The sequence below is a fragment of the Patella vulgata genome, chromosome 7 (assembly GCF_932274485.2).
Source record: "Patella vulgata chromosome 7, xgPatVulg1.2, whole genome shotgun sequence".
Lineage (NCBI taxonomy): Eukaryota > Metazoa > Mollusca > Gastropoda > Patellidae > Patella > Patella vulgata.
The window spans coordinates 51183708-51202283 of NC_065885.2; the positions used below are offsets into that span (position 1 = coordinate 51183708).

An 18576-nucleotide genomic window follows, 5' to 3' on the forward strand; every position below is an offset into this window, starting at 1 on the left:
TATTTGTCGCTTTAAATCAACATTGATGTTGTGATCTTACCGGGAAAAGATAACCTTCTAATATCCAATATTGAAGACAAAATAAACATTTTACAATTGGTAAACGAATCGTGTACCATAATGCTTTTCAGCGCTATTTGTAATAAGGGACTCGAAAAACGAGGCTAGGCATATTCCACAAGTCATGTCAAACGGTGACGCTATATTCTTATCTGGAGAGCATGCCCAATAAATACTATCGGCGTAGACTGGAAAAAACAGACGCTAGAGATTGAAATTCGATTGAGAATACTGGCGTATTTCGCCGAACCTAACTGATTAGAAATTACAGTAAAAACAGAAACAATTGAATGTAAATCAATTTATATACATTCATATTACATTATTGTATGCGTTGCGACCCATTTGTGTCAATTTCTAGTTCCCAAATATTAGCGACTTAGCCCCTTTAATGTAATACGAATAGTGATTTATATTCAGTTTTTAAAATTTGTATTTCTAATCAATTATGTTAGGTGAAATACGTTACAGATACATTACGTAAGATTTAGATAAAGAGTTGGCCGTCTTGATAATGGTTCAAAAATAGATAATACAAAATGAATATATTGGACATTTCATTCAAATTACTTTATTCTGAGTCAAGTTATCACGGTTTGTAGTTTTGACAAGATGTGTCAACCACATTGTATTGTAAACACGGTATTGGTATATTCGAGTCTTAGCCTCACTTCCCCATTCTTAAATTGAATCATTAAATGGACGAACCGTTCTAATCCAGTTAAAAATCTCGAGCATTCGGTGGCATTGAGAGTTGATAATGGTCTTTTCATGTTAATAAATAACTTATATAATATTTAAGGCCTGAAGAAAAACCTGCAATAGGCAAACTTAGCTCTTGAATAATGTATCTTTAGCAGTCCAAATTGGGAGGCAGTCGTTTATGCCGGAATCAGCCTTTACTAATTACCTCTGCATTGTCTTGTGGGATGTGTATTTTGTTTTTTGTTCATTACAGAAGCGCCCGAAACCATTGAAATCCACGACTCGTGTACTCATTTTAAATATTAGATATCAGGATCCCATATGTTCATGGCAAGATAACATAATCAATATTGATTGAAATGGACCAATAGTGAATTTTAATTTTATGGAATATATTGAGTTAGAGCTTTAGCTCCTTTAAATGCAGGCATGCAACTGCAGAATCGGGAATGGTTTCCGACACAACCTTAACTAGCCGACTCAGGGTGAAGATTATAAGTAGACCTACGACTAAAAAAAGACCCGGGTCTAAGGCCGATCATTTGGAAGTTAAAATGCAATTATTATTTCAAGAATAAGATTTCGCTCCACTCTGCTCGGCTGGCTGTTTATACGTATAAATATAAAATATAAAATGTACCCATATCAAGTTCGACCTACTAGAACACAAATACGAAATTATCTTACTACTGAATTGCCAATTTTATATAAAATTTAAATATAACCCCCAAGAGATTACATTATTATATAAAAACGTATATGTGTATTATTAATTATATAAAAATGTTGTGTATGTATCAAGCCTCAGAGGGCTAAAATAAATTTATTTGGTTGGATCCACTTGACTGCTTTCATTTGTTTTGTTATTTGCATCTCTTAACGGCCATATTAGGTGTTTCCATCTAACGGTCAGAAATAATAATAGGCTACGCAACTGACACTACAGTGACTGACACCAAGCCGACTACATTTCGGGAACAAATGAAACGTAACAAATAATGACCAAACCTTTTCAATGTAACGTAAAACAAATCCAAAGAATCCGGTTTGCACATTAACCCTCTTTGAAAAATCCTGTATCCGCCCCTCGTCTCCACGTGGTGCTTGGTTACGATAATATGCTGGGGAAATTTAAATGCTCTGTGGGTTACTGGGTTATAAACACGTCAAAACATTGAAAGAGAGGATACAGTTGGAATACAGTGACATCACGAACGCACGACCCGTCGGAAAAGTTAAAAGTCTATATTATCCATCCTGACTTACTGTACAGCATTCAAAATTAATATACTGAAATTTTTGATGGGGTTTATGCTGAAAAACACGGTCCTGTGCATCTAACGATAATCTAGTTGTTTATTATTCCGATTTAAAGAAGGGAGTATTTCTTATCCCTCTAGACAAAGAGTTTTTTAGTTTCGCAGCTGGCCAATATTTTTTTCCGTATAATATTTAGCTTAAAAATTCATTATAACTCTGATATTCTCAGCCTTCAACAAATAAACAAAGCAGATCTATCTAGTATTTTTCGACTATTTAATTGCTCTACGCTCAACCCTTAAATTACTTAATAAAAGACACACATTTTTAAATAGCAGACGAGAATTGTCCCTCGATAGCAGATGTTTCGATGATGGGCGAGCATTTTTGAAAAATAATATGTGAGGCATCAAAAACATTGTTTAATTTTGAACATCTAGTTTTAACCCCAATAAATCTTGACAAATTCATCAGCCCGGTGACTGACGTTTACAAGTCGATATTACTATAGTAAGTTATCTGAACAACTTTAGAACTTATAATATTGTTCTCGTGGAATTGGTCTTATTTTAACTTTATTGTAAATGTTGTTGTCAAGTTACAGAAATATTCAAATATCAGTACGCCCAAGATTACTTCGTTATGGTTGTAGATCTAGTGTAACACGAGAGTACGAAATCGGTAAAAATAGTTATTCCAGACACTCGCAGAGATCTTCAGATTTTCTCAAACGATTCAGAGTACGGCTGTTCCGTGTATTTACACTCCCCATGAATGTGACGCTTGATTAAACGCTAATATCCGTAAAACAATAAACATGTGGCCATTTCCCTTACACCAAAATTAAAACATAATGAACCAGCCCACTTCTGTGAAATATCTACATGAATAATCAATGTTTGTTCACTGCTTCAACAGTTCCGTTGGACATTCTCGCTTTGTGTACGGGGGCGTGAAAACCGCCAGTTGAACGACCCAAGTTAGTCGGCGAAGAAAAGCCTTCATTCACCACAGCCTTCGAGAAGACCGCTATAAGAAAGGGAGTCTGTAGATAGCTGTTTTGCTCTCGAGCTAGACAGCATATCGCCCAAACTGTAGCGAAGAAAGACTTCTTAATCCAATGATTATATTTTTGTAGGAGTACGTCTTTTTTCCACGGGGAGTTTTTAGCTGGGCGAACCTTTCAGGTGTGAGAGGGGCCGGGGAGAAGTTTCCCAGTAAAGGCAGAGCAGAGGATAGAATGGCGATGGGGCTGTGTACAGGGCCCAAAAGTGGGATACTTTCTCTCAGGACAATATTTATTGTGTCAGTTATTACACTTTTATCAGTAATTGCAGCAGTCGAACAAGGGGTAAGTATTTTTTTTTTTTTTTATAAATTTTATAAATGTTCTTTATGGATAGCCTACCGTTAGACCGTTTAACCTGTGGCTAGTTATATTCCAGTAGCAACTGTACATATATAGATACTATTTTCACATTGGCTTCATTTCATTTAAAAAGAAAATTTATTATTTTGTTCTTTTTTTTTTCTTTCCCATCATCATGATCCTTGTTTTTGGTCTTGTCTTCGCATTGTTGGAATGAATGCATAACTAAAAACAAGCTATTTACAGCAGATTTAGATATCAACCATTGCACAGATTTTTTTTAAAACAAATGTTTTCCTGTACATCTTTATTAATCTTTAAATGAAGATAATGCAATGGTGATAAATAGAAATGGTTTGAAATTTGATACAAATTCAATTTCTGCAAAGGTTCTATTGTCGGTTTCATGTGGCCATAATCTCATAATATGTGTCAAAATTTGTTGTCAAATATTGTAATTTTATGACCACCAAGAGCAAAAAATTTAAGTACTATTTTTTGATCACAAATTCAGTACTGAACTGTTCTGCCATGGGGGCATTAACCCTATTTAATTTTACATGCATACTATTCTATTTTGAAATATTACTTGTTCTGCAAAGATATTCAGTCAAAATGACATACATGGAATCTTGAATAGGATTTTTGAAAATGACATGTTGTGATATAGTTATTCAAGATAGAACTTTATTTTTTTGGCAAAATTAGCCATATTGGCTCTTTAGATCTACTAATTATTCACGCTGAAAGATCTATTAACTTTATATTGGTTATCAAAAGTAATGGGTTTATATGTTTACCTATTAAACTTAGGGAAACATTAAATTGCAACATCAGCATTTTACTTCCAATAGATATCACTCATTACTGGCTTATCAGCAAATTTCCCTTATCTTAAAGGATCAAATCTGTGTAAAAACGGTGATTTAAGGAAGGGCTCTTGCTGTACTAATATCATGTTAGTATATCGGTTATAAAAGAGATTAGTGTATTAAAGAGTTATGACTTGGCTGATCTATATGGTATATACATGATTTACCTAGTTGAGATAACATTGTAGAAAGTATAGACATAGGGTATTTTTTTATAGCATTTAACCCAGTTTTACAGATTTGTTAAGTGGAGTGTGGTATAATAGAGGCCTGTAGACTATACAAAAATATCTTCATCAAACATTTCAATAAATGGTTTCTTTTAAAGTAAAGTCTGCATATACAGGTGTCGATTCACATATATTTTCGTTGTCTAAAAAAAAAAATTAAACCTCACCTATTATTGAATGGAGATCTTAACGTCATAAGCCTATTGTTACCAATGACATTGCTCTATAATTTTGCTTCTCAACAGGCCTGAAACATGGCAGATTTTATTTTGCACTATTTCCAAACTTACGATATTGGGTGATGTGTAGTAATATCATAGCTGGGTGGGGTTTTCTGAAATTTGCATTATTCCATTATTGTAGTGTAGTCAGAAACAGGGAATACATGTAGGTCTGTCAAATATTTTTGGTTTAAATTTGTGTCAACATCATTTTTATTATGAACTTTAAAAAAAAAGTATATGTATTGTCATTTTTCAGAATATGCATGTTGACTAAAAATGCATACGAATCAATCTACATGTACCTTACATCCAACTTTTAACTTATTGAGGACTAACTGTATTGATCTGTAAATATATGCTCTTGCATTCAGACCAAGGATGTCAATTATAAGAAAACATATTGGTTGATACAAAATTGTGTGTTGAACAGAATACACAACTTAATTATTGACATTAAAGGACCTAAACCTCTTTGATTTTGTTAAAAATGGTGGGTTGAATTGGATGTTGATCAGTCATAATGCAAGCTCCATTTGATTACATTTACCAGATACAAAATCCAAAGTTGGTCTGTTTTACAGGTTCTATCTGTAGACCTAAACATTTTAAATGTAGATACCCAAATAACAAAACAAATTAACACAATATAGGGACATTCACAGGCATATAAGGTCTTGTGTAATGGCAAAAGGACATTGCTGTTTGAAAATTTACTAAACTTGCAATTGTTATCCTGTTGAACTTTTTTGCATAGACCTCATTTAAGATGGGAAGTCTCTGTTTGTCTGTTGTTCTGACCCTGCAATTTTAGACTCAGGCAAATTCTGGTATGTTTGGAACATACACATTTACAACATTTACAGGGGATGGTCTGGCAAACTCCAATCTCATGTTTCCTTGTACTCCTATCTCATAATAATGACACAAACCACATTCTCAGATAATTTTTATTGGCTAGTAAGAGGAAACATTCAGTAGTAAATTATTTTTATATGAACAACATGATAAACAATATTACAATGATTTCAGTAACCTACATGTATTTCAACCAACAATTCTGATACTCAACCACAAATTCAGTCCAAAGCTAGCCTTAATCACTGTATTTTAGAAGTTGTCTTTGGGTCCATCTTTTCTTTGCATGTACATGTATCACCAGCTTTAACTATTAAAGTACACTATTTTGGTCTTAATATATTTCAAGACAATATTTGTGAACCACTTATATTTTAATATTAGCTATTTTGATTTGTCTTGGTAAAATATAACCATCCAATCTTGCCATTAAGAAGTATATATGTATATAAATATGTGTACTTTTGATATTTACAATTTTCTTTATTAAACTTTTCGACTAGGTAAGTTACATGTAGAATTTGGGAGAGGGAGTAGGTGGAAAGTGACAGTGAGAACATCACATATCATAGCCCAGACATACAGGTAATGTGTACCCCACTGGGTACAGTACATTTATATAAGTCAATGACTGTAAATCATGAGCTTTTGTTTACACAGACAGTGCAGGTTATCTATAAGGTTGACAACATGGAGTACCCACTAACCATGATAATTTTGTTCACGATAGTGTTGATATGATATTCAAGCTGTTTCTAATATTGAGCATATGAGAAAAAAATATGTTTGCACAGTTTATCCAACAATATAAACAAGACATTATCCAACAATATAAACAAGACATTATCCAACAATATAAACAAGACATTATCCAACAATATAAACAAGACATTATCCAACAATATAAACAAGACATTATCCAACAATATAAACAAGACATCAATAAAGATGAATACTCCATCTCCACAAGACCTTTTTTTTTTACCTTGTTCTTCTTGGCCATATTCTCATAACCAGTGAGTTTGAGCGTTCTAAATTTTCATATTTTGCATTAAGGCATTCATAGTGGCTATCTTGTATGGTACAGGTACGTGTAGGGCATACCCATAATAATATTATTTATTATTTTGACAATAATTTTATTAACTTACCTCCTCTCAATTCCCTTTTAAACTACCAATATTATTTTTGTTATTAATTGGCTCACTAGACTCTTTAAAAACATATGGACAATTGTTTTTGAAACTTATTAAAATGTAATTCAACTATAAATAACAGCCAACATACATGTATATTCAGGGCTTGCCACGAGACGCGAGCAACTGCTCACGCTCGCGCTGTGCTCGCGTAAATCTACATTTACGCGAGCGGTTCGTTGCTCGCGCAAAATTTTAAGAAAACCCTGTAAAAATAATCAAAATATTGACAAGTTTATTGCCGAAACTAACCCAACAATGTCAATAACGTCATAAATTCGTCTGTCAAACTGAGATTCACCCAGCTGCACGCGGCATTTCCTCCTGAAATTTGATTGGCTAATAAAGTTACTCGCAACTTGTGTTACTAAAAATACACTTTAGACCTGAACGTCATGACTGGTTTTCCTACGAACACCAGTAACAAACACGTGATAATCGAGTCTAAAGTAAAGAATGTTAACATCCGGCATTTGGCATTCACGCTAAATGAACACGTTTCAAACTAATATTTATCGTTATTTCCTATTTTATCAGAACTTCGGTTTTTATTCCATTGTGCAGTCGTATAATTTTCAATCTAAGCGTAATAATGGCCAAAGGCAACCTGATTGCCCTATCCACATTTATTTCGTGGGGTGAAGAAATCCATACGGAAATTGGTTTTAATAAAGAAGAGTACGTATGACTGTCAAAAACAGAAAGCGATGGTCACACATGTTTACTGCAAACTTTGTGCCAGGAATAGCAATTTTCTTATGATTTTAAATTGAAACAGTGTTACAAAATGTGTGCTCACGCAAACAACATTTTGCGTGAGCAATTTTTATTGCTCGCCTTGCTCGCCCAAACCTAAATTTGCGGGAGCAGTCATCTGCTCGCCATCAATTTATTCGTGGCCAGCCCTGATATTGATGTACTTTAAAATCTGCTTAGTGTAGATAAAAGGGACAGTAGATTTGTACAACTTGTGGTCCTTTTAAGGAATATTCTAGTATTTTTTGACAATTGCTTTAGAACATACATGTACTGTACCACCCACATTTGCTATATATTTTTTAAATGTTAAAATGCATGTGTAAATATAGGTATATAATTTTACTAAGTCAATATACTTATATTAAGCTGTTCATACAGCCTTTTAATATTAAGCTGCATAAAGAAAAGAAATACATGAATTGCATTATAACACAAATATTCTGCATTGTTCTTTACCTACATATATATGACCCCCATCTCATTTGAGCACATACATGTATTCTTTTCATTTTCATGCCCTTTGATCTGCCTATTTTGAGTTATTATAGAGAACAATAGCATGCGTAAATTGAACTTGTAATTTAAGAAGATAGAAAGAAGACATTGTGAATGAAAAATAAGTGGCTTGCACCCTCAAACACAATTGTTCAGTTAAGAAAAAGTTATGGTACATTTCTTTAAGATGCGATGGTTATACCTACATACCTAAGAATAAGCGCACATAAATTGAAAATTTAAACAGGGAGATATTTAAAATTAGATGTAAACGATCGTTTGTGTAATATATGTCAGGAGGTAGAAGACGAAATTCATTTGATAACAAAGTGTAAAAGACATGACGAAAAAAGAAAAGAACTGTTCAGATTAATTATAGTTCGTGAACCAAATTTTTATAAACTGAATGATTTACAACAATTTAAAATACTGATGATGAATAAAAATATAGAAATTTTAAAATAGGAGCTTTTGTATACAATTTGTTCATGTTTTTGTAAAGTTGTGTATCTTTGTATAATTATGTCCATGTATGTATCCTTTGTTTGTTTCATATATATTTCTATTATTTTTATTTGTATATAAAAAAAATAATAACACTAATGTCAGTACTCATTTCTATTATAACCTCGTCATTAGGCTTACATTTTATTAATGTGTTATATGCCAATGTAACCCTTCAACTGTTGTGCACATGAATATACAGAGCAACAAGAAGAGACTTTTTTGCATAAAAAACCTCATTTACATGCTTGTGTGGATCATGCTAATAAAAGTTTTCAGTACAAAGAATGATATCAAATGAAATACTTGGTTTTTCCCTTTGTAACATCAAAATTCATACAATAATTCAAAATTATCAAGTAAATTAGTTATATTTATCAATCTGAATAAAATACAGATCTATATTTCATTTCGGTTTTTTTATACTTTTGATGGCCTACACTACATGAAGATCTGACCAGTTTTACTGAAAGGTCGAGTCAGGGGTCGTAAAATCGGCTTTTGGCCCTATGACGTCAGACATTGATTAATCAATCAGTGTTGACGTTTTGAGGGTTTTACCCACAGTTCCATGCATGGCACGCCAAGAAGTCACCGTAACAGCTGGTTTCAATGGCTAATACCTCACACCATCCAGAACGCATGTTTTATAACAACTCTTCCAGATCCTAGTGTAGTATAGACAAAAAAAAAGAAATTCTAAAATATAAATAGGATCTGTGTTTTAATCAGATTGTATATTTATTAGATTCCGCAACAAAAGAAGTTGTATGTGGTGGGAAGTGTGAGGCAGCTCTGATTTGGAATACTGCACACATGTCTTTTGTAACTAAATTTTCGTTTTCTGTATGGCCTGCCTTGTTTGTGAGATCTTGTTTGCGGATACACTTCAACCTAGCTTTTTTGCTTAGTTGAGTCATTGGAATATATTATTATTGGAAGCATATGGGTTTATCTGTATCATAGCAAGGAATTTATGGAAGGATGGGTTCAACTTTTCATACTAATGGAATTTTAATGCACATTGAGGCTACTGCAGTTTTATAAATTGTCTTCACTCCCAGCATATATATCTTATTTAAAATGTTGGAAGGAAAAAAGAAAGCATTTGGCTAGTCACAGTAAACACATGTACATTGTCGAATTAGGGCATCTCCAAAATATGTGTGAATACATGTATGTTCTGATGACTTTATCAGATATGTTTTGAAATTTGATCACATAATATTTCAAAGGTTCATTTGAGTAGAATAGGGACCTATGTATCATGGATAAGATTTGAGGAATGAAGGGGTCATTGACTATGTATAGGTCAGTATACCACCTGTTTCTACTAAAACTATATGATAGAAACAATACAACTCTTGTTCTCATCAAATACTACCACACATCCTTACAATAGTCGGTGTAATCTGATCTCATGGTATTAATGATAGACGTTTCTACTCTTCTATAAGATTTTATTATATTTTCACTATAAATATATCACTCATCCATATACATTATCAGTCCAATTTTGATAGATTTGTTAGACATTTATATATATGTAGCTGAAAGTTACCAGAAATAAAATGCAAGCCAGAACATTTATGTTGTTTTCATTGTACTATAAAGGACTCCTACAATTCTCACAGTTATTTATAATGTCTGAAACTTTTTTTTTTATTACGAGGGGACATAAATACATGTTCTTGCAGTGTAATCTGTTGTAATAAACTTAATAAACTATACTACTATAGGTGGCAGGATTGCAAACCTGTCAACATGTTATTCTTGATGATGGCAGTCATGTACATATAGTCCAATAATAAATGACATCATTTTTGCAATCCACACCCATATCAAGTATCATAACAGTCATTGATCATGGATTAATAGATATGTACATGTATAACGGCACTCACCCTTCCTGTGACATCAGGATGGATTATGAAACCAATTCAGTCCACAGGATGTACTCTTAACGTCCGAGATTTTGGGTGCTGAATTTGTGAAAAGAAATAGGTGAGTCCATTGTTACGTCTCCATTGGAAATTTGTATCTAATAGCTGGTTTTAGGTTGCCACACTTAGTTAACTACAATATATTTCCATAAATAGACATTGTGTTAATTGTTTTCCTTTTTTAAAATGCCATGGCCTCTTTCTTTGATTTGTGTCAAAAATAAAATTGTTGATTTCATTCGATTTTATATATTGGTTTGTTTTGCTGGGTGACAATCTGTATAATCACAGGAGTCTGACCTTTTATCCGTATATATATGCATACACCATGTCCAACCAGACATATATATATATATATATATATATATATATATATATATATATATATATATATATATACGGATAGAAGGTCAGACTCCTGTGGTATAATTGAATATATTTTGTTGGATTGTGTATGGGATGAAAATCTGTGTCTGGGTGGGACATTAACCTGTCCAAAAATGATGTAAAATAAACTGCTTGTTGGTCAAGTCAGTCAGTGGCACCACAACCAGTCAAGCACAGGTCAAAGGCCATTTTGTCAAGGGTGGATTGTTCTGTATCCTATGATGTAGTATTATCCTGATTTATCCAACTGTGTACATGTAATATCATCTGAAAGGTTTACACCTAATTGACCCTTATCCATAATATTAATCTTCTATAAACATTACATAAGATGGCTGTAATCTGATAAGTCACTATTATCTTAAGTATTTTATTGACAAGTGGCTAATTACAGTATGTGAGAAGATTTACATGACAAACCTAAGATAATTAATTAATGCCAATTATTACAAGCAGACTGATGTCTTGATGATGTATAAAGTACACCTATTAAATAAAGTAGATAGAGGCTATATATGTTGACCAATGTAGGTGTTTAATCAGACATCTCAACAAGGCAATTAAGTACTTTTATACAGTCTTTTAATTACTTGTAGATGCCTCTAGTGTAATTGTTTATATTGATTATATTATACCCCAGACTATGACAGTACTAACAATAATAATCAAAGAATGAACTTTAAGTACCAGTTTTAGGAATCATATCATCTAAATTAAATAATGTACTTGTAGCCTTATTGTTTTATATAAAAAAAATATTGGTGAATATTATTTCTTGAATTTTTGGGCAATATCTAATTTTTTCACAACTTAATCCATGTTAAGATGGACTCCTATTGACTAATTAAAGGAGCTGAATCACTAATATTTGGGACCTAGAAATTGACACAAATGGGTCACGACGCATATAATAATGTAATATGAATGTATATAAACTGATTTACATTCAATCGCTTCGACGCTTCCATTTTTTATTCTAATTTCAAATCAGTTATGTTCAGCGAAATACGCCAGAAGTCTTAAATCGAATGGCAATCTCTAGCATCTGGTTATTTCTGTCTAAACCGATAGTATTTATTGTGGATACTCTCCAGATAAGAATATAGCGTCACCGTTTGACATGACCTGTGGAATATGTCTAGCCTCGTTCTTCGACTCCCTTGTTACAAATGGCGCTGAAACGCATTATGCCAATGGTAAAATGTTTATTTTATCTGAAATATTGTATATCTCAAGCCCATCTTTTCCCGGTAAGATCACAACATCAATGTTGATTTAAACTGATAAAAAATTTGTGTTTTCAGTGTCAAAGACTTTGGATGCTATTGAGTTAAAGACTAAGCAACCTTAGTTAAGAAAACAAAACCAAAATATCAACAGTAGATAATTTCATGCCTTATATTCAATCAAATTCAAAAGAAGCTCATCAAAAAAATTTACACAGTGTTAATGGTGGCATTGTTTATTTATGATTGAATGCAGAGGATGCCAAATGTTTAAACAATTTCAATTAATCGTGTGTTGTAAATACCGAACAGAAGTGAACCTTTTTTGGAGAGATATTCCATTTTAGACATTCATCTTTCACAATATTGTAATTAGCAAGGGATTCAAGATCCCTCCAATGACTATCAGGCTTTAATTAATATTCTACAAGTACCTTTACTTTCAGCTGCATTTACAAAATATTGGCTGCTAATTATAATAGGAGTAATTATGGTTCCCAAGTAGCTTCTTTCTAACTGAATGCACACATATTTGGCATATGCTCATAAAGAGAATTTTTATGATTCAAAGGTCAATATATCTGCCAGAAATTGCAAACCTGTTCACAACTCTCTAGACTGTACATAAAGCTTAAATTAATTTATTCAACAGTAGCTGTGGAGTGTTTTCAAAAATTGAAATAAATTGTTGTGTTGGCTGTTAAACTTTGAAAAGAATTTAGATAATGTACACATACATGTAGTAAAATACCAATATAGATGTTTTCATCAGCATTAAATTATTCGTCTATAATTGACGATTCAGTTTGCACTTTTATTCCTAAAACATTCATGTTGTTGCATAATGTTTATTGTATTTTGAATCTATATATTTGACTCTAGAGGGTTTTATAGTGTTTTCATGAGTTTCTCATAGTATCTTAAGACAGCTTGATCCCACATTATTATGACTTTTAAAGCTTTAAAGGTCAGAATTACTAATAGTAGTTCCTGTAATGTAATTTGAGGTGAGGGTGGGGTGTATGCTACTGTTCTACAACTATAATAAGATACTTGAGTGAATTCTTTATATTTTGTCAGTGACTCATTCATCACTAGCTACAATTATTTCAAGACATTACATGTACCACCAATGAGATTTCATTATTTATGACTTTTTACAGGAAATATAATTATGCAGTCTTTTCTTTAACTCACTTCTATATGTATGTACATTTGAGCTTAATTGTCACATTGAACTTTTCTACTTGAGAATAAAATGTATTCTTATATATTTTATTCTGTTGGATTAATTTAAAGCTATATGTATAGTGTCCTTTAGAATTGTGGGCTTGAAAGTTAAATCACATATTTTGTACAGAATGGGAGTCATTTTCATGAAATATAATTAATATTATGCCACTCAATGTCCAAAAATATTTATATTGCTCGTGTTGAAAAAATACCGAAGATTTCTTACATACTCAAATTAGAGATGCACAGTCCATATTTAAAGGGGATTTGCCTTTGATCTTGAGACTGTCCTAATCTTACTAGGGGGAAGACTGAAATAAAAATTGTTAACAGAACAGAAATGATGAAAAGACTCCTGGTTACAAATAGGGACTTGTTTCACAACTACGACCTAATATCAGCATTATATGTAAGGGTTCTTATCCATCGGGGAGCCACATTTTCTTAGTGGGTAATGCGCTGGCTCGCTAACCAGAAGGTCCTGGGATTGATCCCTGTATTGGCTGAGACTGTTCCTCAGGACTTTCCGGCGTGGTTTCCCCTTGTCAAATGGTGCCGAACACATTTCATTTCATTTCATTTCTTAGCTTGTCACAATACAACATTTTTAACAGAAATATGCTAAATCTTTAATCATATTATAGAAAACCAAAAAGGACTATTTAAATTAAATAAGCTTGAAATTAATACTGTATAATTCTATAGTGTGTAGTCTGTTATGAATAGTGTTATTTATTAATCTATGTACGGAATTTCCAGCGGATGGTTTAGGGAGGAGATTGCTTTCCATTGTAAAGTAGTAAGTAAATTATTTGTTGTGCTATGTTTGTTAGTATGTAAGAGGAAATTACTAAGAGTACTTATACAATGAGCATCAGTTGTGAAATTTTTCATTTACACATGGAAATTGTTAAATATAGGAAAAGGAAAAGACAAGCCTACGAGGCAGTCTGAATGTTAATCTTGCTTTTCCACATATGGTTTAATAATGTGTTATCTCACAGTTAGTGGGTGATCGCCCTATAAATAAACAGGTGTTTATAATATAGACTATTCTATTTTTACCCCTTATAATTGTGCACTCCGACCTCATCTAAATCAACATGAATTGCTAACTCAGTTTTAATACAGTAATAAATTTGGGCAAATTTTGGAATACATTCCACATGCCTCTTGTGAACAGATAATCCGTGTACAATTCATGAATTTTATGCAAGAATTTTAAAAGTTATATTAAAGTAATTTGAAACATGTGATAGTGTTAAACAGTGTTGTTGGTGCTGAGGATACATTGAAAATGCAGAAAGAAGTTTTAAATTAATCTTAGCTGATGATCTACTTTACATGTCCCAATGGTTATAAGATGATTCACAGATCATACACATTTAGAAATGAAATGGGGTTTAACGTCCTAGTGTTCTGCTCCTATACTGGGCTAATGAAGACAGGAACACATTTAGAATATGGCTACACTGTGCCAAATACTATTAGTTAGGAATTTTGAACTTATAATTTACATGTGAGCACTCTTGAGTAGTCTACAGTAGTTTTATTGTTAGCGGAATGTAATGTTTCGAGTGATATAGTTGCCAGTAAAATCCGATGATTTCTCTTCATCATGTACATGTAGTACATTTAAGAACAAGACTATGATTATCTTTCTCAATTACTCTTAATAATGGTTCTTGTTTTTCTGTAGATAAATCCCAATGTATTGACAGAATAATGATCGAGCTTGCTAAACAGGGGGTCTCGGGTTCCGTCTCGGTGTTGGCTATGAAAGTTCCTCTGGATTTACCAGCATGGTTTCCCCAAGATAGTATTGCAGGACAGAGGGCCTGGCAAGGGCAGTGTCTAGACATTTGAATGGGACAAACAAAAAAGGTCCTGTGTACACATTGGCGTGCATGTAAAAAAAACCATAAGATATAGCCTATGTGCACGTCTTCATTAGCCCAGTCGATGTGGAAAAGTGTGACTCTTAACCCCATTCCATTTCATTTCTTGTTGGAGTATATGAAATATTGTATGTCTTCTGCTTTTGTACATTTTTAAACTTATGACATCTTGCTTCATATTTCATCACACAGCTTTTCAGTGGATTAATGATTAGATATTAATGGTAGTACATGTCAGACAGGGTCATCTACAATTTACTGTCTTATATACTAACCTATACTATGACAGGAGGTTTTAGACTAATGTTACAAAAATTACTTGTGGGTGGTAAGACATGTTAGGTTGCTTGTAACTAGTTCTTCTTTTCCCGTTTCAATTGAATTAGTTACCATCAAAGAACTTGCTCAGTCTTAGTAGTTGGTTAAACCTGACCTGCCTTGACACATCATACATAACAAGTTCATACAGTGCACTCTTGAGATAGGGTTGCCAGAATCAGACATCTTACAACTATCCCAAACTTAAGTGCTGAATGTTTAAAGATTACATTAATTTATTCAAGTAAAATTTGATCATAATATGAATGGATTTGTCTAGACTCTATACAACCTGAATTAAGGATATAACAATTTGCACATCAACTATAAGATTTTGGCCTATACATACTAATTCTGCATGCACCCGAATTCTCTCATATTACATAAATAGTTTTTGTTATATCTGCTGAGTTTATACCAAGAATAGATAAGCACTGGTGGTTTACATCACAAAATAATAATGGCTGTACTGTAATCTACAATAATAAATATGGTTAGCTCTGTGGTAGCTTTATCATGTTTCAATCACACTATTGTTTGTTTACCCATCATTATTTCAAAAAGGGAGAAACTCAGTGGTCCATATATATTTTATAATATGTAGACATAAAAGACTGCTATAATTGAATTAAATTAAGAAAATCGGTCAAAGAGAAAAAATGGTGTAAAAATAGGCTGATGTGTATGGAAAAGATTTCATAGTTATTATTCTTATGAACATTGAAGAATAAAGATGATGGCGTGAAATCAGTTATTTTTCTGATCAATATAACTTGTTGAAAAGTTTGAATTATTTTTAACTTTTGGATTTCTTTGTTGATTAAGACTTCAAATGATGTTGATAATGAAAAGTTCAATGATTTGGATTTGAATACATGTAAACTGAAATTAGAGAATTCAGTTATTATTGATTTTTTTAATGGGCAATATGATATACTACTTCAGAAATTGGAACTAAATTAGGTGTTTTACCAAGTTAATGTCAACAGAACCATTAATGAAATAATTGGACTGTTTTAGAGTTCTTAATTCCACAATTCATTCTGTTAGCATCCTAAGTTTTATGTAGGTCATAGCCTACTTGAATCACACTATAAGAAAATATACTCTTCCCAAGGAAACTGTAACACATAGACAGAGATAAAAAATAGGCGTCTGTGTTCAGAGTTAAAAAATGGTGGGTCACCATGACAACAAGAATAATATATATTTGAAGATGTTTGACAGATGTGTTTGGTATGACACATGTACCTAATGTTTATTTCTTCTCTTTACATCCCCCAAGTATTAATGAAAAGACAACAATAGTAAATCTAGGACAAATAGTTGCTTGTTAGGTTAGTACTTTCATTCTTCAGTAAATATCTCAGTTAGAAATAGGTGCTCTTATAAAACAGAAACTGGAATGATATATAGTGTGGATATATAATAAAATTATAAATGTGGTCAACACCAGATTTATAATGTACAAGAACATTCAGGAATTTTCAGGTCAATCTTCCCAATAGCCCTGTTAAAAAATCCAGGGTTTTGTAGTGAAAGTTAAAGTGTTTCCTACCAGACATTTTGCAGTATTACACAAACAAGTGTTTATGATTATCAAATTCATGTAGATAACATTCATATCTTGATGCTTTTATATCTAGGCACAGTTTGCATAACATGTTCAGCAAGTGCTTTTTAATATTTATCTTATGCTGATTGTTGAGTGAAACGGAAGCAAGAAAAGATAAAAAAAAAATTTGTAGAGCATTAACTCTTTAATCAAGTATAGGCCTACAAGTTCATTAGGCAATGTGAAGAAAAATGAAAATTACTATTTGACTTTCTGAATTGCTGGTTGGGCCTTCATATATTTCCAGTAATCTATGTGACCTACAGAAGTCTAGTTCTGTAAAATTACTTAGAAAGATTCTTATTCCTTGGTTCCTCTTTACTAGATAGAGTTAATAGATGACATGTAGAATGTATGGTGATATTTTGAAAGTGTTAGTATGATGAGGGTGTAGATTGTGTCAATATGTTTAGTGTAGTTTTTCTTCATCAATAAATAGAACCAAAATGTCAGAGGTCTCCGCTGGAAAAAGACTGTTAGATTCATTTTCTTACTTGGTTTAGGAACTTATTAATTTAAGTTGAATGTTGAACAAAAAAGTTGAGACATGTATATTGACTGTTGGTGGGAAATCAAAGGCTGTATCTGCAAAATATTTGACAAAATTCACTTTTTTGCTTGTTCAGAATCATAATTTTCTTGCACATCTTTCCGTCTAGTTATCATATTTCTAAGCCAATGAAAATGTGTTGTATAGATTATATTAGAAATTGATTCCAAATTTCGTCTATGATTTGTTTTAAAAAAGTTTAAATATTAAGAGAGAATGTGCTGTATTTTTATGAAAAAATCGACTGTGTTGGCTTGATAGAGCATTTTTATACGCCCACATTGAAATGTGGACGTATATTGCCGTCGGTCTACCTGTCGGTCCGTCGGTCGGTCGGTCCGTCGACCCGTCCGTCCATCGTCCACAATTTCTTGTGAACGCTCTAACGCCAAAAGTTATCATCCAGTTGTTTTAAAATTGATATATGTTGTTTACATTAGTGAGATGAAGAAGCATATTTAATTTCAATAATTTCCTTTTTATTATGTCTAGAGTTATGACCCTTGTTTCACTTTATTGAACCTTGTGAACGCTCTAACGCCAAAAGTTATCATCCGATCTTTCTGAAATTTATATGCATTATTGAAATTAGTGAAACGAAGAAGCCTATTGAATTTCAGCAAGGCCTTTGTTTCACATTATTGATCCTTGTGAACGCTCTAACGTCAAAAGTTATTTGCATTATTTAGATTACTGAAATGAAGAAGCCTATTGAATTTCAGCAATTTCCGTTAATTACGTCTAAAGTTATGGCCCTTGTTTCACTTTATTGATCCTTGTGAACGCTCAAACGTCAAAAGTTATCATTCGATCTTTCTGAAAATTATATGCATTATTTAAATTAGTTAGACGAAAAAGCCTATTGAATTTCAGCAAT

General features: G+C 32.5%; 1 protein-coding gene across 2 annotated transcripts in view; it reads left to right on the forward strand.

Annotated features, from left to right (window-relative positions):
- Positions 1–3022: 3022 nt before the first annotated feature.
- The window catches only part of LOC126828605 (basement membrane-specific heparan sulfate proteoglycan core protein), a 143436-nt gene continuing 127882 nt past the window's right edge, over positions 3023–18576 (forward strand). For both annotated transcript variants that reach the window (XM_050558478.2, XM_050558480.2), the window contains exon 1: positions 3023–3376. In XM_050558478.2, the coding sequence (XP_050414435.1) occupies positions 3266–3376 (111 nt within the window). In that variant the 5' untranslated portion in view covers positions 3023–3265. The remainder of the gene's footprint in view (positions 3377–18576) is intronic.